At 46.6% G+C, this 20434-nt stretch overlaps 1 protein-coding gene across 7 annotated transcripts in view; it reads right to left on the bottom strand.

Moving 5' to 3' along the window:
- Positions 1-20434, bottom strand: part of LOC109888635 (septin-9) — a 103069-nt gene that overhangs the window by 22134 nt on the left and 60501 nt on the right. For 6 of the 7 annotated variants that reach the window (XM_031831047.1, XM_031831055.1, XM_031831062.1 and 3 more), the window contains 7 exons: positions 15606-15782; positions 12220-12348; positions 12005-12086; positions 11763-11900; positions 3414-3531; positions 560-655; positions 356-452 (listed from right to left, as the gene is read on the bottom strand). In XM_031831047.1, the coding sequence (XP_031686907.1) occupies positions 356-452; positions 560-655; positions 3414-3531; positions 11763-11900; positions 12005-12086; positions 12220-12348; positions 15606-15782 (837 nt within the window). Of the gene's footprint in view, positions 1-355; positions 453-559; positions 656-3413; positions 3532-11762; positions 11901-12004; positions 12087-12219; positions 12349-15605; positions 15783-16442; positions 16985-20434 lie in introns of those variants that run through there. The other variant, XM_020479797.2, reaches the window with a different exon arrangement.

The raw sequence follows: 20434 nt of genomic DNA on the forward strand, positions 1-20434 counted from the left end.
AGAAGACAGTCGGCCCTCCAGGAAAAAAGGAGCTGTGACATTCCTCTCTCTCTTTCTCTCTAGACCTCCTCCAGTCTGTCCTCCACACATCACCTTTCCCCCCACTGTGTTATGGATGCAGATGGCTCAGTAAATCCTCCATGGGTCTGTGACTTAGAAATGTCTTTAGTCACAGACCAGAGAAACGTGGATATGAGAAACACTCGCTCATAGTCACACAAGACTCAATCAGTTGGCTGGGATTTAAACATGTGCTGGCAGCAGTAACGTGCATGGTTTCGCCAACATCTGCTTCAACCCATTTTACATGACTAGTTTGACAGGGAGAGTAATGGTTGTGTGTGTGTTGAATTACCTTCTATGGTTCCCCACTTAGTTTTTCTGCCCAGAAGCCTCTTTCCATTGACCTGGTACTCCTGGTTGCTCCCCACCACAGCAAATGGGATCATCTCCTGAACACACACACAGTTTAAGACCAACAATTGCTTTGTAATGAATCCATGCGTCAGTGTGTGTGTGTGAGAGATTCTGCATGCCTATACACACATTGTATACCCACCCTGATCTTATCATTGATCATCCTGTCATCAGCATCCTCGTCAAACTCTTTCTGAGGGTAGACGTCGATCCCGTTGGCTCGCAGTCCTTCCCTGATCTGCACACACACAGAAACACATCAGAATCTAACACCAGGTTTGCACCGTTTCATCAATGTACTGTAGAACAGCAGTCAGGGCTAAACAATGGCCGTTTCCACCTCATGTCATCTACCAAGTCATCTAGTCCTGGAGGTGGAGGAGTGTGTGTCCTGCCCAGTACAACAACATCACACACCAAAGCCTTTCACTCACCACCAGAGGAAAGACCAGGCCGGGGAGGCTGAGACTTGTATCACATCAGAATCCATCAAAAGTAAGTAAGTAAGCCTACTCATTCTTATAACTTAACTTTCACTGGCTAACCTCCAACAATAACAACATAAATGATTCATGCAGATAGCCAGATTGTTAGACCAGTATGAGGTCACCGTGACTGAAAATATAACAGAATAGGAAAGGACTGACTACAATTCTAGAGTAGCTCACTCCGAGTCCACCGTAAACACTGCTAAGGCTGGGGTTGACGTTAAATGGTCATTTAATGTTCCCTGACATTGAGAGTTAATGTGGAGGTTAACCACTATTACACAAATATACAGCCAGACACTCAGGTTTACAAAATGTCCGCCTTTCTTCTATGTCTTTATAATGACTGGAACACAGACAAGAGACAGAGAGAGCATGACAGGCTTCCTCTGGCAGCAGTGATGGCCTTTAAATGAATGACCGTTCCGCTCACAATTACTACTTTGGCAGTTTCCACTTGGTCGATGACGAACAGGTTTTCTAAATTTCTCGGTTTATACTTCTTGGAAAGTTTAAACTTGTAACTTTCTCAGCCTTGGGCCTATATTATAAGACCACAACAGTCGAGGGAACGTGACCAGAGCACACACACGAACGCCCGCAACGAACTGTGGACACAGAGGGTAAAACAATAAGAAGCTCTCTCGTTCCCTTTGCATGTCAACTGCTGCAGGGAACAGAGAACAAGAAAGAAACGTTTAAAAAAACAGTAAGATCACAATCCCAGGGTCGTACATTGCCCAGCCCATGCAGCCAACCAAAACAAGCTGGTTACAAGCCCCAGAGCTTCCATCTCGCCCGCCCTTGTTCTCATTGGCCGTTGTCGGGGAAAACGGTAGCCAAGTTGCCCAGCGTGTTTCCTCCACCAGAATTAATAAAGATCTGTCGCAGGACGCCAGAGAGGGGGAGACTAGCGTCCCTTGATGTGTGTGTGTGTGCGCGCGCGCAGGCATGTTATTTTGTTCTCCCAGGCTGATCACTAGCCAACAAACACACACTGGAACAGAAGGGGGTGCAGAGGCCTTTTTAAACTATGCCAAGCAGGTCGTATAGGCCAGTGTAACCTGGTATGGTGCAACTTTCAAGAGACCGCAGGAAGAGAAAGCAGCAACGGAGAATTCCATCGAATTCTAAATCAGTAGAGATGGCCTCTATACCATTGACATGAGTCATCAACAGAAAGGGCTGTGCTTTCTTTCATGGAGGAGCGGCTACTAGGACAGCCTCTGCCGAGCAGCTACTAGGACAGCCTCTGCCGAGCAGCTACTAGGACAGCCTCTGCCGAGCAGCTACTAGGACAGCCTCTGCCGAGCAGCTACTAGGACAGCCTCTGCCGAGCAGCTACTAGGACAGCCTCTGCCGAGCAGCTACTAGGACAGCCTCTGCCGAGCAGCTACTAGGACAGCCTCTGCCGAGCAGCTACTAGGACAGCCTCTGCCGAGCAGCTACTAGGACAGCCTCTGCCGAGCAGCTACTAGGACAGCCTCTGCCGAGCAGCTACTAGGACAGCCTCTGCCGAGCAGCTACTAGGACAGCCTCTGCCGAGCAGCTACTAGGACAGCCTCTGCCGAGCAGCTACTAGACAGCCTCTGCCGAGCAGCTACTAGACAGCCTCTGCCGAGCAGCTACTAGACAGCCTCTGCCGAGCAGCTACTAGACAGCCTCTGCCGAGCAGCTACTAGACAGCCTCTGCCGAGCAGCTACTAGACAGCCTCTGCCGAGCAGCTACTAGACAGCCTCTGCCGAGCAGCTACTAGACAGCCTCTGCCGAGCAGCTACTAGACAGCCTCTGCCGAGCAGCTACTAGACAGCCTCTGCCGAGCAGCTACTAGACAGCCTCTGCCGAGCAGCTACTAGACAGCCTCTGCCGAGCAGCTACTAGACAGCCTCTGCCGAGCAGCTACTAGACAGCCTCTGCCGAGCAGCTACTAGACAGCCTCTGCCGAGCAGCTACTAGACAGCCTCTGCCGAGTGTTGCATAAACCTTACTCTAAACAGACTCCTTATCTGAGGTCCTGTGTGGTTTCTCCATCTCCTGTACCCAGTAGCGTATTGCTAATAAGAGACTAGCCTGCTACAGTACACTGGCATCTGTGCAGACATCAGCTGCCTCGGAGGTTTATAGAAAGCTGGAATACTGTAAATAAATCACTTCTTAAAATGCTCCTTTCTGGCTAAAAACATCGGTTAAGTGTTCCAAGGTTTCATACCACTACTCCTCAGACTGGGCAGAGTACAGTAGTTTATCCAGATGGCTGCTGTTTGTAATGCCTGGCATCGCTTCATACCGGCCTGTGTGTGATCTTACCCTCTCGTTACCCTGTGTGTGTGCACGCGGGTGGTGTGTGTGTGTAATCTTACCCTCTTGTTACCCTGCTGTAAAAGCCTAATGTCAGCCGTGTCAGGTTGTTGTAGTGCAAAAGGGACTAGTTTAAAAGCAAATATACAGATCAATGTCATAGGCTTTTTGTGTACACACATGTGCCTGTATACACACACACACCGTACCGTCTGTTTGAAGAAGTCCCTCTCCTCCAGGGTGAGTGTGTCTGCCTTGGCGATGACAGGGACTATGTTGACCACTTTACTCAGACGACTCATAAACTCCACATCCAGGGGCCTCAGACTGGAGAGAGACAACATGGAGGGAGAGAGGGGAGGAGGAGAGAGATGTTAATAAGATTACTCTTAAAGTTAAGGAGATATTTTCTGATCAAATCTAATTTTATTGGTCACATGCGCCGAATACCTTACAGTGAAATGCTTACTTATAAGCCCTTAACCAACCAGCTTTAAGTTAAGATTTAAAAAAAACTTAAATAGAAAATAAAAAAGTAACAATTAAACATCAGCAGTAAAATAACAATAACGCGGCTACATACAGTTGAAGTCAGAAGTCTACATACGAGTTTTAAATGAAGTCAGAAGTGTAAATACGAGTTTTAATGACTCCAACCTAAGTGTTTTTCAACCACTCCACAAATGTATTTTTAACAAACTATAGTTTCGGCAAGTCTGTTAGGACATCTACTTTGTGCATGACAAGGCATTTTTCCAACAATTGTTTACACACAGATTATTTCACTGTATCACAATTCCAGTGGGTCAGAAGTTTACATACAAATGTTGACTGACTGTGCCTTTAAACAGCTTGGAAAATTCCAGAATATTATGTCATAGCTTTAGAAGCTTCTGATAGGCTAATTGACCTAATTTGAGTCAATTGGAGGTGTACTTGTGTGTGATTTCAAGGTCTACCTTCAAACTCAGTGCCTCTTTGCTTGACATCATGGGAAAATCAAAAGAAATCAGCCAAGACCTCAGAAAAAAAATTGTAGACCTCCACAGTCTGGTTCGTCCTTGGGAGCAATTTCCAAACTCCTGAAGGTACCACGTTCATCTGTACAAACAATAGTATGCAAGTATAAACACCATGGAACCACGCAGCCGTCACATTGCTTAGGAAGGAGAAGCGTTCTGTCTTCTAGAGATGAATGTACTTTGGTGCGAGAAGTGCAAATCAATCCCAGAACAGCAGCAAAGTCTTGTGAAGATGCTGGAGGAAAAGAGTACAAAAGTATCTATATCCACAGTAAAATGAGTCCTATAACGACATAACCTGAAAGGCCGCTCGGCAAGGAAGAAGCCACTGCTTCAAAACCGCCATAAAAAGCCAGACTATGATTTGCAACTGCACATGGGGACAAAGATCGTACTATTTGGAGAAATGTCCTCTGGTCTTATGAAACAAAAATAGAAATGTTTGGCCATAATGACCATTGTTATATTTGGAGGCTCGCAAGCTCGCAAGCTGAAGAACACCATCCCAACCGTGAAGCACGGGGGTGGCAGCATCATATTTATGGTGCACTTCCCAAAATAGATGGCTTCATGAGAAAGGAAAATTATGTGGATATACTGAAGCAACATCTCAAGATATCAGTTAAAGCTTGGTCAGAATGAGTCTTCCAAAAGGACAATGACCCCAAGCATACTTCCAAAGTTGTGGCAAAATGACTTAAGGGCAACAAAGTCAAGGTATTGGAGTGGCCATCACAAAGCCCTGACCTCAGTCCTATATCAAATTTGTGGGCAGCACTGAAAAAGTGTGTGCAAGTAAGTAGGCCTACAAACCTGACTCAGGTACACCAGATCTGTTAGGAGGAATGGGCCAAAATTCACCCAACTTATTGTGGGAAGATTGTAGAAGGCTACCTGAAATGTTTGACCCAACAATTTAAAGGCAATGCTACCAAATACTAATTGAGTGCATGTAAACTTCTGACCCACTGGGAAAGTGATGAAAGAAATAAAAGCTGAAATAAGTCATTATTTCTACCATTAATCTGACATGTCACATTCTTAAAATAAAGTGGTGATCCTAACTGACATAAAACAGGGAATTGTTACTAGGATTAAATGTCAGGAATTGTGAAAAACTGAGTTTACACGTATTTGGCTAAGGTGTACGTACATTTCCGACTTCAACTGTACACGGGGTACCAGTACAGAGTCAATGTGCGGGGGCACCGGTTAGTCGAGGTAATATGTACATGTTGGTAGAGTTAAAGTGACCATGCATAGATAATGAACAGAGAGTAGCAGCAGCGTAAGAGAGGGGTCTGGGTAGCCCTTTGAATAGCTGTTCAGGAGTCTTATGGCTTGGGGATGGAAGTTTTTGGACCTAGATTTGGCGCTCCGGTACCGCTTGCCGTGCGGGAGCAGAGAGAACAGTCTATGACTAGGGTGGCTAGCGTCTGACACGGCCTGGTACAGAGGTCCAAGATGGCGGGAAGCTTGGCCCCACGCACTACCCTCTGTAGTGCCTTGTGGTCAGAGGCCGAGCGGTTGCCATACCATGCAGCGGATGCAACCAGTCAGGATGTTCTCGATGGTGCAGCTGTAGAACCTTTTAAGGATCTGAGGACCCATGCCAAATCTTTTCAGTCTCCTGAGGGGGACTAGGCTTTGCCATGCCCTCTTCATGACTGTCTTGGTGTGCTTGGACCATGATAGTTTGTTGGTGATGTGGACACCAAGGAACTTGAAGCTCTCAACCTGCTCCACTGCAGCCCCGTTGATGAGAATGGGGGCATGCTCGGTCCTCCTTTTCCTGTAGTCCACAATCATCTCCTTTGTCTTGATCATGTTGCGGGAGAGGTTGTTGTCCTGGCACCACACGGCCACATCTCTGACCTTCTCCCTATAGGCGGTTTCATCGTTGTTGGTGATCAGGCCTATCACTGTTGTGTCATCGGCAAACTTGGAGTCGTGCCTGGCCATGCAGTCATGAGTGAACAGGGAGTACAGGAGGGGACTGAGCACGCACCAATGAGGTGCATTGCTGATCCATGTTGAGGATCAGTATGGCGTATGTGTTGTTACCTACTCTTACCACCTGGCAGAAGCATGTCAGGAAGTCCAGGATCCAGTTGCAGAGGGAGGTGTTTAGTCCCAGGGTCCTTAGCTTAGTGATGAGCTTTGAGGGTACTATGGTGTTGAACTCTGAGCTGTAGTCAATGAATAGCATTCTCACATAGGTGTTCCTTTGTCCAGGTGAGAAAGAGCAGTGTGGAGTGCAATAGATATTTGGTCCTCTGTGGATCTGTTGGGGCGGTATCGAAATTGGGGAGAGTCTAGGGTTTCTGGGATAATGGTGTTGATGTGAGCCATGACCAGCCTTTCAAAGCACTTCATGGCTACAGACATGAGTGCTACAGGTCGGTAGTCATTTAGGCAGGTTACCTTAGTGTTGGGCACAGGGACTATTGTGGTCTGCTTGAAACATTTTGGTATTACAGACTCAGTCAGGGACATGTTGAAAATGTCAGTGAAGACACTTGCAAGTTGGTCATCGCATGCTCGGAGTTCACGTCCTGGTAATCCATCTGGTCCTGCGGCCTTGTGAACGTTCACCTGTTTAAAGGTCTTACATCGGCTTCGGAGAGCGTGGTCATACAGTCGTCTGGAACACTGATGCTCTCATGTATGGCTTCAGGTGTTACTTGCCTTGAAGCGAGCATACAAGTAATTTAGCTCGTTTGGTAGGCTCGTGTTACTGGGCAGCTCGCGGCTGTGCTTCCCTTTGTAGTCTGTAATAGTTTGCAGCCCTACCACATCCAACGAGCGTCAGAGCCGGTGTACTACGATTCAACCCTAGTCCTGTATTGATGTTTTACCTGTTTGATGGTTCTTTGGAGGGCATAGCGGGATTTCTTATAAGCTTCCGGGTTAGAGTCCCGCACCTTGAAAGTGGCAGCTCTACCCTTTAGCTCAGTGTGGATGTTGCCTGTAATCCATGGCTTCTGGTTGGGGTATGTACGTAGTCACTGTGGGAACAACATCATCAATGCACTTATTGATGAAGCCAGTGACTGATGTGATGCGCTCAGAAGGATCCCGGAACACATTCCAGTCTGTGCTAGTAAAACAGTTAACTTGGTAGGTTATATTGTAATGCAGCACTGTGGTATAATTGAAAGCATGTCCAAAACGTTTATTCAAAGTATTTTCAGTCATGGATGATATGAGACAGATATACCACTAGGGGGCAATGATGGTCCATTGTCTATTTTCTGATCAATGACAAGGTAATTGTGCAGCAGTGTGCCAGTATAACCCTAATTCTCAAATGTAAAAGACGAATCACAACCTCTTTCCAAGGTTAAACACAAAATGGTTAAGAACTGAAACTGATATAAGCCTGGAAACAGGTAATGGTCCTCAAGATTTTCATCATGGGTGGCAGTTTTAGGGGGTAAAATGTGGGTATAATGCAATTGAATACATATCTAGATCTAAAGACATTGTCCTCAACTGACCACTCACACAAAGCTTGTACATCCTACTCACAAGTTGTCAAGTCTTAGAGCTTCTCTACTATCTCCTATAAACCTTCTCTCTTCCCCATCTCATCTCTTTCTATCCTGTATAAACTCTCCTATCTGCGCTCTATCTGAGGAGAATTAATGAGAATGTTCAGGCTATAGCTAGCCTGGCAGGGCCTCTGGTTGTTCCGTATGTCTAGATTCTGAAATACACATTTTCTCATTCATTTATTCAAAATTGAAAATATGAATATCTGAAAAAAACATTTTAAAAACTTTTTGATGTTGTTCATTTTAAGACAATAGTCTCTACAAGTACATCACATTTACAGAGTGGGCTCATTCTGAATTTCTGATAATTGTATGAGCAGCACCATAGTTGGCCTGGCAGTACCTCCTCCTCCTTTCTATAGGCTCCCGTCTCTTTTCAGTCTCTCTCTTTATGGTATTTGATTTATTTACCTTTATTTTACTAGGCAAGTCAGTTAAGAACAAATTCTTATTTTCAATGACGGCCTAGGAACAGTGGGTTAACTGCCTGTTCAGGGGCAGAACGACAGATTTTGTACCTTGTCAACTCAGGGATTTGAACTTGCAACCTTTCGGCTACCACCACTCCCTGCTTGGCTGGCAGTAAAGCCTCTGGTTGTTCCCCTCTCCAGCTCCTCCTTATGGTCTCCTCTCCCCTCCAATTATCCCAGCCATGATGGGTCACCCTAGATCAAAGACCTGGAGCAGCTGGACTATAGAGGGGCCCCCTCAGGAGAGGGGAGAGACATGCACACGGAACGGGGCAGGAACAGAGAACACTACGCGTGTCAATACACGTCATACTATATGCCAAGGGTGTCCGAGAGAGACCCACGTGACATGGTGAGAGAGTGAGAGAGAGGAGCAAGAAAGGGGGAGAGAAGGAGAGCGACAGACAGAGCGACAGACACAGAGCGACAGACACAGAGCGACAGACACAGAGCGACAGACACAGAGCGACAGACACAGAGCGACAGACACAGAGCGACAGACACAGAGCGACAGACACAGACACAGAGAGAACACCACTTAGTGGAAAGAAAGAAAGAAAGGGGAGGAGTGTGAGAGAGAGCTCCCATAGGTCATAGCCCTGCTGCAGCTCTCCTTGGCTCCACCTATAATTTGATCTCCTGTCCCCTCAGGAACCGGGACCTCAGCTTTGTGGACCGTAAGTCAGACACACACAGTGTTTCATGTGCATCAGTGGTATGTAGGCCTACTGTACACAGGTCAGTGAATACACACGGTTGATGTTTGACTATGAAGATGTTCACACGCCTCTGAACAAATAGATGAGAGCGAGGTTCAAAATTGACGCACTGCACATGTGAATCACATATCAGTCAACACACACGCACATACCACAGATAGACATGCACATGTGCACGCCTACACACTAAACATATGTACTGTACATATTTATGCACACAGATGCCATATGCTCAAATTCTTCACTTCAAAAAGGGGAAATAGTCAACTTGGAATGCTGTGTCTGCAGAGGGAGGGCTGAGCTGTCAGTGCAAATTCTCTGGGAGCTGTTCTGTGGTCAAAATGGAAGCAACCACGTAGAGGAAGGGGGGCGGGGGGGGGGGGGGGGTTGACCGCACTGTAGACTGCTCTCTTCCCTCCTCTTTCTCTGATGTCTTTAAAACCACCTCGCGGGTCAAGAGAATCCAAGTGCAACATTGCCTGGCGTAACCGTGGGATAACCTGGTAGTTCTCAAAGAAAGCACCCTTCATGAGGTAACAAGAAGACAGCCTTGAGGGAAAGAGTGTGGTCAACCCCTCAGTCAACGGCTGCTAGGCAGTCAAGACTGCATCCGCTTCCATTCCCTACAGGTGCGACATAAATGGCATCCTATTCCCTATATTGTGTACTACTTTTGGCCATAGCCCACAGAGCATAGGGTGCCATTTGGGACGTATCCTACGTCTATTGAAAACCAGTCTAGCTACTAAATGAAACCTTGAAGCAAATTGCTGACACTTAAAGAACTCTAACTAACCCCGGGTCTAATACCTTCAAATTGCAGTCAAGAAGTTTGACAATAAAAAGAGCCATAACCATTGAGCTATAAAACTTGATGTCTCTGCTATTATTTGGTGATATGAGATACCAGTATTACTGAATATTCAGCGCAGTGTCTATTACGGACATAATGGCACCAAAGCATGGAGCTATCCAAGACACATGGGTTAATTCCCAAATGGCATCCTATTCCCTATGTAGTTCACTACTTTTGACCAGAGACATAGGGGCGCTGGTCAACAGTAGTGGACTAAAATAGGTAATAGGGTGTCATTTGTTACACAGCCATGGCCTTGGCATGGTGTGTTAGTAATTGGTTACAGGCCCTTGTTGCAGACCTCAAGTCATTTGTGAGAGGAATGAAGAGGAGAGAAGAACGGGAGTTGGGAGAATAGTTCGAGTCTAGACCATGAGCCAGGTTCAACCCACAGGGTTTCATCCTTAGATTGTCCTGTAGAGGAGCATTGGCTACTCAACACATTATTATTGTGTCTCTCCCCCATCCCCTTTCGTCCCATCTGCTTTTGCTGACTCTGTGTGTGTGTGTGTGTGTGTGTGTGTGTGTTCGTGTTTTATGCATCCCTATGCCTGTTGCTTGTGTTCTCTAGCCCAGTGCCAGGTTGTAGCTTCAGCCCCACAGTGAGTGGTGGTGAGTGGAGGGGTAGGACATCCTCTTTGTGCTCCTGCTCTGAAGTCTCCTGGTGGCAGTTAAGAAGATCCTTCTTCCTGCTCCCCCTGTTTCCAGGCCTGATTAAGAGGTCCCTAGAGGGGACAGGTGCTTGGAAGTTTCCAAGAGAGCCTGTTTGGGGGAGGGGGGGATGCACTCGAGGTCAAGCGGGTGAGAGAGGGAGGGGATTGGCAGGGGAAGTGAGGCATTTTAGCTTTTGGGACGAGAGAGAACGAGGGAAAATTTTGGCTCGTGCTTTGCGAAAGAGGGTCTGGACAATGCACTGACTGTAGAGCTGCCACATAGACACACACAATGCAGCTGTGGTGTCTTGAGGGGTAGGTGAGGGAGTGTGTCAAACAGTGGGATACACACACGCCACACACTCAAGAGAATAACTGCTGGACAACTGTTGAGCTACAGGTCAAGGAAATTATGTGGGCGGAATGGAAGAGACAATTGTGAGCCAGTAGATGGAGTCCTGATATGTGCTCAGACAGTATGTATGTATGTATGTATGTATGTATGTATGTATATACATATATTCCTTCCTTTCACGTCTGCAGTTTTAGTCATTTAACAGGGATGAAAGTGTCTGTGTGCACCCTGGGTGGATTTGCATATATATATATATATATACAAATCCACCCAGGGTGCCCAGGGTGCACACACAGACACTTTCATCCCTGTTAAATGACTAAAACTACAGACGTGAAAGGAAGGAATATTATTATTATTATTAAACCTTTATTTAACTAGCCAAGTCAGTTCAGAACAAATTCTTATTTTCAATGTCGGCCTTGTTCAGGGGCAGAACGACAGACCTTGTCAGCTCGGGGATTTGATCTTGCAACCTTCCGGTTACAAGTCCAACGCTCTAACCACTAGGCTACCTGTCGCTTTGAAAAATGAAACAACTAGCCACCACCTGGGTGTTTAAAACTATTCTGTTAGTAATGCATACACGTCTAGAAAACTGCAGGCCCTTGACAGAATCTTTACATGCTCCGAGACAGACTGAAGACACTTAACCAGTTCCCTGGATTGGGTACTATAGTTTTCCAAGACAGTGGGTACTATAGTTTTCCAAGACAGTGAGTACTATAGTTTTCCAAGACAGTGGGTACTATAGCGTCTGCATTCAAAGGAGTCTTTGTGAAACCTGATTCCCAAAGCGAAACCTCCGAGTCTCGTTGGACAAGATGACTTCTATAAGTGGTCGAAAGAAAAGGAGGGTAGTCTAGAGGAAGTGGTGAAGTCCCAGACAAACAAACAGAGTGTGTGTGTGTGAGTCCATAACTCACCAGTGTCCAGTAGGTGGTATGAAGTACATGCAGCAGTGAACCCGTGAGTCTGGGATCCTCTTCTTCCTGTCGATGTTGATCTCCTCCTGCAGGTACTGCTCATACTGGTCGTTGATGAACTTCATGATTGGCTGCCAGCTGTTGGGGGGGGGGGCACATGGGAAATGGAGTTCACAGACAGGCGACGACACAGTCATACACTCTGCGGTAGGGATAATAAAAAATAAAAAACAACAACTCACCAGTTCTCGTTGTTGATGTGGTCCCCAAAGCCGGGAGTGTCGATTACCGTTAGTTTCATCCTCACGCCCTTCTCTTCGATGTCTAAACAGAGACACAGGAGATATCCATGACATGTATTATGTATACTGCATACCATACATATGACACAAATACATATTATAATGTATACTGCATACTACAAATCCGTTTGTATGTATGTGTGTGTGTGTGTTACCGTGACTGATGGACTTGATCTCGATGGTCTTGGGGATCCTCTCCTCGGGGGTGGACACCACCGACTTCCTGCTGACCTTAGACTTGAACAGGGTGTTCATCAGGGTCGACTTCCCCAGACCACTCTGACCTGTTAAAGACCAACACGGGGTGAACTATAGGTCTGGACACACACAATAACAGAGGGGCTTATCTTCAACCATGAGGCTCTTCTAACCTGTCGTGAATGTACAATAGCTTTCCTGACTCCGAACAGAGACCTATCTGTCGTGCCAAAGCCAGCCTGCTATCTGTCGTGCCAAAGCCAGCCTGCTATCTGTCGTGCCAAAGCCAGCCTGCTATCTGTCGTGCCAAAGCCAGCCTGCTATCTGTCGTGCCAAAGCCAGCCTGCTATCTGTCGTGCCAAAGCCAGCCTGCTATCTGTCGTGCCAAAGCCAGCCTGCTATCTGTCGTGCCAAAGCCAGCCTGCTATCTGTCGTGCCAAAGCCAGCCTGCTATCTGTCGTGCCAAAGCCAGCCTGCTATCTGTCGTGCCAAAGCCAGCCTGCTATCTGTCGTGCCAATCCAGCCTGCTATCTGTCGGGCCACAGAGGACAGATGGACCAGCCACACACACACTCCTCACAAAGACCCAGAAAAGGACTGGCCACCGCTCAGAACCTGGTTCCTCTTTAGGTTTCTTCCTAGGTTCCTGCCTTTCTAGGGAGTTGTTCCTAGCCACTGTGCTTCTACATCTGCATTGCTTGCTGTTGGGGGTTTTAGTCTGTGTTTCTGTTGAAGCACTTTGTGACATCTGCTGATGTAAGAAGAGCTTTATAGATACATTTGATTGATTCCTCTACCTCCCCATAGGCATCCATTAGCAGCAGGCCTGACAGTGGGCATCGGCAGCACAGCTGTGCCAGCTTAATTAGCCTTTATGCATAGGGGACACTGCTGCGGTCTAAGGGGCTTTAGGGCTGGGATTAGGGTAATACATCTCACAGAGAGGCCTTCAGAGATTGGAGTCTGATTACATCTCCACTGACCTTTCTCACAATGCCTTTAGAGAGGGACAGAGAGCACTGCTGCTGTGTCAAACTCTGTCCCGGGACTCCTTATGGGTGCACGTTTAGGTTCTTGCCCTAGCACATCACAGCCGATTGAAAAAAATCGAAGTTTGATGATGAGTTGGCCATTTGAATCAGCTGTGTAGTGCCAGGGCAAAAAAAAACAGAGGGGGCCTCGGGACCGAGTTTAGGAAAGACGGTCATAGAGGATAGCCAAAACGGCCACTTCAAAACCAAATCAGAGTTAGGTACTTGTACAGTAGTAAAACGATTTCACATCGAGTTTGACCCTGGATACTGTAGGTCACTGGATCAACTATACCCCTGTAAAAAGGACAACCTTATAAAATGTCTTCTTTAACTTAATCATCAGGACATGATGGACAGATCCTATATGTACAGATAGGGATGCATCAACAACAACCCTCTATTCTAACCTGGCCTTTATCATGTGAGTCATGTCTCTCACACCAATAGCGACTATAACATGTAAGCGCACAATTGCACAACATAACCTGGGCTCATGAACACAACTATCATTCACTACAAGCCTGCCTTTCTCCAACGTTCCGACTCACTACAAGCCTGCCTTTCTCCAACGTTCCGACTCACTACAAGCCTGCCTTTCTCCAACGTTCCGACTCACTACAAGCCTGCCTTTCTCCAACGTTCCGACTCACTACAAGCCTGCCTTTCTCCAACGTTCCGACTCACTACAAGTCTGCCTTTCTCCAACGTTCCGACTCACTACAAGTCTGCCTTTCTCCAACGTTCCGACTCACTACAAGCCTGCCTTTCTCCAACGTTCCGACTCACTACAAGCCTGCCTTTCTCCAACGTTCCGACTCACTACAAGTCTGCCTTTCTCCAACGTTCCGACTCACTACAAGCCTGCCTTTCTCCAACGTTCCGACTCACTACAAGCCTGCCTTTCTCCAACGTTCCGACTCACTACAAGTCTGCCTTTCTCCAACGTTCCGACTCACTACAAGCCTGCCTTTCTCCAACGTTCCGACTCACTACAAGCCTGCCTTTCTCCAACGTTCCGACTCACTACAAGACTGCCTTTCTCCAACGTTCCGACTCACTACAAGCCTGCCTTTCTCCAACGTTCCGATTCACTACAAGTCTGCCTTTCTCCAACGTTCCGACTCCACTTCCAGTGGGCACACGCGTCTGACGTCTCTGATGGAGCGCTGGCTGAATGCTGCCCTTTGCCGAAAACAACTATGAGGGTTGTGATGCATGTCAGTGACGGCGTGGCAACAAGGAAAAGACACAGCCTAGTCAGAGATGATGAAAGTCTGGCAGATTTTTTATTTTATTGAATTGATCTTCCTACATGATAGCAATGAGAGAAATTAATACTTTTTGACCTTGCCCAGATACGTTTTCTTTGACTTGGTACCATGAGTTGCCACCTTTATTTTAAACAAACACATTCTAATGGTTTAGGATCTCCTCAGAACCACTATGACAGCTAGTATGTACACAAAACACACTCCTGCAGGGAGTACTGTGTGCTCTACTCTACCACCATCCCCCACTGACTGCCACCAAACACAAAAAGAGACATCTAAGCTGGAAGAGAGACTCAAGGTCCTTCAACATGCTCTTTGTAGCTTTCAATCACTTCTCACCGTGGTAAAGTACAGGAAACTGCCGAAATAAAGGAAACACCAACAGTGTCTCAATAGTGTGTTGCTCCACCACGAGCCGCCAGAACAGCTTCAATGTGCCTTGGTATCGATTCTACAAGTGACTGGAACTCTATTGCAGGGATGCGACACTGTTATTCCACGAGACATTCAATAATTTGGCGTTTTGTTGATGGTGGTGGAAAACGCTGTCTCAGGCACTGCTCCAGGATCTCCCATAAGTGTTCAATAGGGTTGAGATCTGAGATCCGGTGACTCGCGAGCTGTGGTGAGCTGAGGGTAGGGTAGAGTTTGCTAACATTAATGGGCATCATTACTCCACCATCTCTCTCTGCCTGACTACTTTCTTATATCTAGTGAAGGATGCATGCCACTATGTGTAGTGTGTACCAATCTCAGGGGCACTTGGGGTAAGGGTTCCCCAATGGGGTTCCACTCTAGTTAGTCCTGGAAGATCAAGCACTCACTCCAGGCTAATTTCCAAATGACAGCGTGACTTTGAAAACATTTAAATAGAGTGTATAGAAAATAAAGTGCGTCTCGCTCTCTCTGGGGATGGGTGGATGTAACAGAGGACGTGTGTGTGTGTGTGTTCATGTGTGTTTAAAACCATTCACTCACATCCATGATCTCAACAGGGTGTGTGTTGCATGCGTGTGTTCACTGTTCAACACCACTCACCGACGATCATGATGTTGAGCTCAAAGCCCTGTTTCATGGCCTTCCTCCTCATCTGCTCCAGGATGGCATCGATGCCCACGTAGCTGAAGTCGCCAGCACCATGTGACGCTCCCTTGGCAGGGGGTTGCGGATGTGGTGGGGCGGACATGTTGCTGTGGCTCGGATTGACCTCTGACCCTGATGATGAGAGAGAGAGATCAGTGTTCAGCATTGAACATTTTAAATAGGAGCGTTCCATGCTGACAAACATTCTGATAAATATTTTCCATCCTACTCGTCACAAATGTTCGCTGAATTCCAGCTGTACTGAACGCAAACTACACCGAATCAAACTGATTCTACACAACAGTGGTGGCATGTTTGAGGAATAATGGATGCTATGCTTCAGCAGCATCAACACGGATATCAGTTAACAACTTCACCTCACACAATAAGTCACTCTAACAAGAGTCCAACTGTAGCCACAGGACAAGACACTCATACACCGACACAAAACATTACATGAAGTGACTCAGAACCCCCCCCCCCCCCCCCCCTGTCTAAAAAGAGACAAACACAGATCCCTGTGGAATTCAACTGAGCGAGGCAGCCAACAACCTAGAGACTTTAGCCCAATAAATTACACACAGAAAAGCAGACAACACATGCGCTCCCTACATCAACTAAATCTGAAGATGTACGTGCGTGTCTTATAATAACCATTCATTTTACTGTGTTATGGTGAACAATGGTGGCAAGCTGCAGCTGTAAAGTGTATGTAGTTCTCACAATATTTCAAACTACAAAAAAAAGGTACACAGACTCATGTTGTAGAATAGTAGCAGTTACAAAACTCACCTGAGTGAGTGACTGGGAGGCAGGTAGATGAAAAGTACAGTCTACGCTGACGTAGACCTAAAATAGTCCAAAGTTGCTGAAGAGAAGGTGTGACTGCCAATTGTAGCAAGGCTAACTACCAAAGCAGTGTCTGGACGAGCCTACTAAACAGACAACAAGCTGCTTTCAACTGTCGCATGTACACACACACACAAACGTTAGCCCTGGAGGGGTGGGAGGAGATAGTTGGGTGTGGTATTCCTTTGACAGCGTGCTGTGGTATCATCTACTGCTCAAGGTTTACAGATACTCCAAACCACAGACAGAGACATATCACAGCCGCCAAAAATAGCTGTGAATGAATTCAAACATGCGAGCAGAAGATCCACAGACAAACTCCAAGACGAATGCACACGCTGTTAACACGGACCACTATGAACGTGCTCCGGATACGGGGAACTGTGGCTGTCGTTTCCAGTGCTTTACATTCTAGTTGTGTGTCCATACAGTACACTCACAGTAGGAGAGAAAGTCGAACTCCCTTTTGGAGTTTGACAACGTCAGCTCTGGCTGTCTGTGACACGTCATTCTAACCCCTCTGCTCCTGTAGCTGCGTGTGCATGTTGACCTGATGAATATGGATGAGTATCAACAGCCTCGTCTGTCTTCACAGTGAAAACTTCACCGCAGTCTCTGGGTTTCCTGTTCATCACACTCGCATCCACATCGTCTCGCTTTAGCTGGCTGGGCCTGATGATTCAAGTGTTGCGTTTTGCTCCACCTTGCACACGGGAAGTCATTGTTATTTCCTGTCCATGTCTGATAACGGCAGTTGGGAGCGTGCCCATAAAACATGCTGCCTCAGATCGGACACTAAATTCAATGTCACGTATAGAATCTTCTCCAATGGCTTTCTACACAATACGGAACCATTTTGTGGAACCACTACAGAAGGAGCTTTCTTTTATTTGGACTAGGAAGGCCCAGACTTTCCACAAGGAAGCCCTGGGAAAAGTGCTGCAAATAAACTTTTAATAAAACACAGTGTTCCCAACTGGTCTATCGGAGCTAGAATTTCAGGGCCGAACCAGGACCCTCGTCCAGTGACTACCACACACGCATACATCACCTATACAGGAACCAATATACACAGGCAGTTAGGAAAGGTAAGGCTAGCTTTTTCAAACAGATATTTGCATCCCGTAGCACAAACTCAAAAAAAGTTCTGGGACACTGTAAAGTCCATGGAGAATAAGAGCACCTACTCCCAGCTGCCCACTGCACTGAGGCTAGGAAACACTGTCACCACCGATAAATCCACTATAATTGAGAATTTCAATAAGCATTTTTCTACGGGTGGCCATGCTTTCCACCTGGTTGCCCCTACCCTGGTCAACAGCCCTGCACCCCCCACAGCAACTCGCCCAAGCCTCCCCCATTTCTCCTTCACCCAAATCCAGATAGCCGATGTTCTGAAAGAGCTGCAAAATCTGGACCACTACAAATCAGCCGGGCTAGACAATCTGGAGCCTCTCTTCCTAAAGTAATCTGCCAAAATTGTTGCAACCCCTATTACTAGCTTGTTCAACCTCTTTCGTATCGTCTGAGATCCCCAAAGATTGGAAAACTGCTGCGGTCATCCCCCTCTTCAAAGGGGGAGACACTCTAGACCCAAACTGCTACAGACCTAAATCTATCCTACCCTGCCTTTCTAAGGTCTTCTAAAACCAAGTTAAACAGATCACCGACCATTTCGAATCCCACCGTACCTTCTCCACTATGCAAGTTTCAGAACTGGTCATGGGTGCACCTCAGCCACGCTGAAGGTCCTAAATGATATCATAACCGTAATGGATAAGAGACATTACTGTGCAGCCGTATTCATCGACCTGGCCAAGGCTTTCGACTCCGTCAATCACCTCATTCTTACCAGCAGATTCAACAGCCTTGGTTTCTCAATTGACTGCCTCGCCTGGTTCACCAACTACTTCTCAGTCAGAGTTCAGGGTGTCAAATTGGAGGGCCTGTTGTCCGGACCTCTGGCAGTCTCTATGGGGGTGCTACAGGGTTCAATTCTCAGACTGACTCTTCTCTGTATACATCAATTATGTTGCTCTTGCTGCTGGTGATTCTCTGATTCACCTCAATGCCATACAACTCTCCTTCTGTGGCCTCCAACTGCAAGTAAAATTAAATGCACGCTCTTCAACCGATCGCTGCCCGCACCTGCCCGCCTGTCCAGCATCACTACTCTGGACAGTTCTGACTTAGAATATGTGGATAACTACAAATACCTAGGTATCTGGTTAGACTGTAAACTCTCCTTCCAGACTCACATTAATTAAATCTAGAATCGGCTTCCTATTTTGCAACAAAGCATCCTTCACTCATGCTGCCAAACATACCCTCGTAAAACTGACCATCCTACCGATCCTCGACTATGTCATTTACAAAATAGCCTCCAACACTCTACTCAACAAATTGGATGCAGTCTATCACAGTACCATGCGTTTTGTCACCAAAGCCCCATATACTACCCATCAGTGCGACCTGTATGCTCTCGTTGGCTGGCCCTCGCTTCATACTCGTCGCCAAACCCACTGGCTCCATGCCATCTATAAATCTTTGCTCGGTAAAGCCTCATCCACATACTGTATTTATATTGCTCTTTTGCACCCCCAGTATCTCTACTTGCACATTAATCTTCTGCACATCTACCATTCCAGTGTTTAATTGCTATATTGTAACTACTTCGCCACCATGACCTATTTATTACCTCCCTTGTCTTACCTTACCTTATTTGCACACAATGTATATAGACTGTTTGTTTATTCCTTGTGTATTCCGTGTTGCTTTATCTTGGCCAGGTCGCAGTTGTAAATGAGAATCTGTTCTCAACTAGCCTACCTGGTTAAATAAAGGTGTTCTCAACTAGCCTACCTGGTTAAATAAAGGTGTTCTCAACTAGCCTACCTGGTTAAATAAAGGTGAAATTAATACAAATAATAATAATAAATACAAACGCTTCTAAACCCCAGAATGAATATCTGAACGACTGAGAATCGGTAGGTGGTGCCGGTTGAGTTGGACCACACCTTCACTTGCCAGTATCTGTGTGGAGCTGCAGTCTCAACCTTCACTTTCCCAGACCCTGTGATGATAGACGGAGGCTAAGATACCACAGAGCGGCTTGGCTGAAACGTCCTGGGAACATGAACTTTATAGAAGAAAAATCCGTTCCTCTTTACCGTCATCAATCAACGCACATCACCGTCAGAGTATTGGGTTTTGTTTTTGTATTCCCTCAACCGGCAAAGCACTCAACTTCTTTATGCGCCTTCATTAAGCTCACATTAAACATTCGATCAAATGGGGAAATGTGAACCCGTTGGTTGGTTGAAACCGCATTAGTCCCTACTGTATGTAAGAGCAGATGTGCTGTTATTCCTGTTGAACAGACAATCCCCTGTAGTGGGAATAAGATGTAGAAGTACACACAAAGTGCTAATTTGATGTTAAAGAGGGAGGGAAAGCATGACACAATGGCATGTACAGGGCCTTTGTTGATGATGTGGTTTCATGTGCCTACCTACCTGCCTGCCTGCATGCGTGCAGCATATCACCCTGCATCCCATTGCTGGTTTACCCTAAGTAGGGTTTGTCCTGGTCGGGAGACCAGATGCTGTTGGAAGTGATGTTGGAGGGCCAGTAGGAGGCACCTTTCCCTCTGGTCCCAACAAAAATAAATATCCCAATGCCCCAGGGCAGTGATTGGGGACATTGTCCTGTGTAGGGTGCTGCCTTAAATAAATATATGGTTAAATAAACATTTCAGATGGGACATTAAATGGGTGTCCTGACACTCTGTGGTCACTAAAGATCCAATGGCACTTATCATAAGAGTAGGGGTGTTAACCCCGGTGTCCTGGCTAAGTTCCCAATTTGGCCCTCATACCATCATGGCCATCTAATCATCCCTAGCTTCCAATTGGCTCATTTACCCCCCCCCCCCC

Source organism: Oncorhynchus kisutch, linkage group LG1 (genome assembly GCF_002021735.2).
Source record: "Oncorhynchus kisutch isolate 150728-3 linkage group LG1, Okis_V2, whole genome shotgun sequence".
Lineage (NCBI taxonomy): Eukaryota > Metazoa > Chordata > Actinopteri > Salmoniformes > Salmonidae > Oncorhynchus > Oncorhynchus kisutch.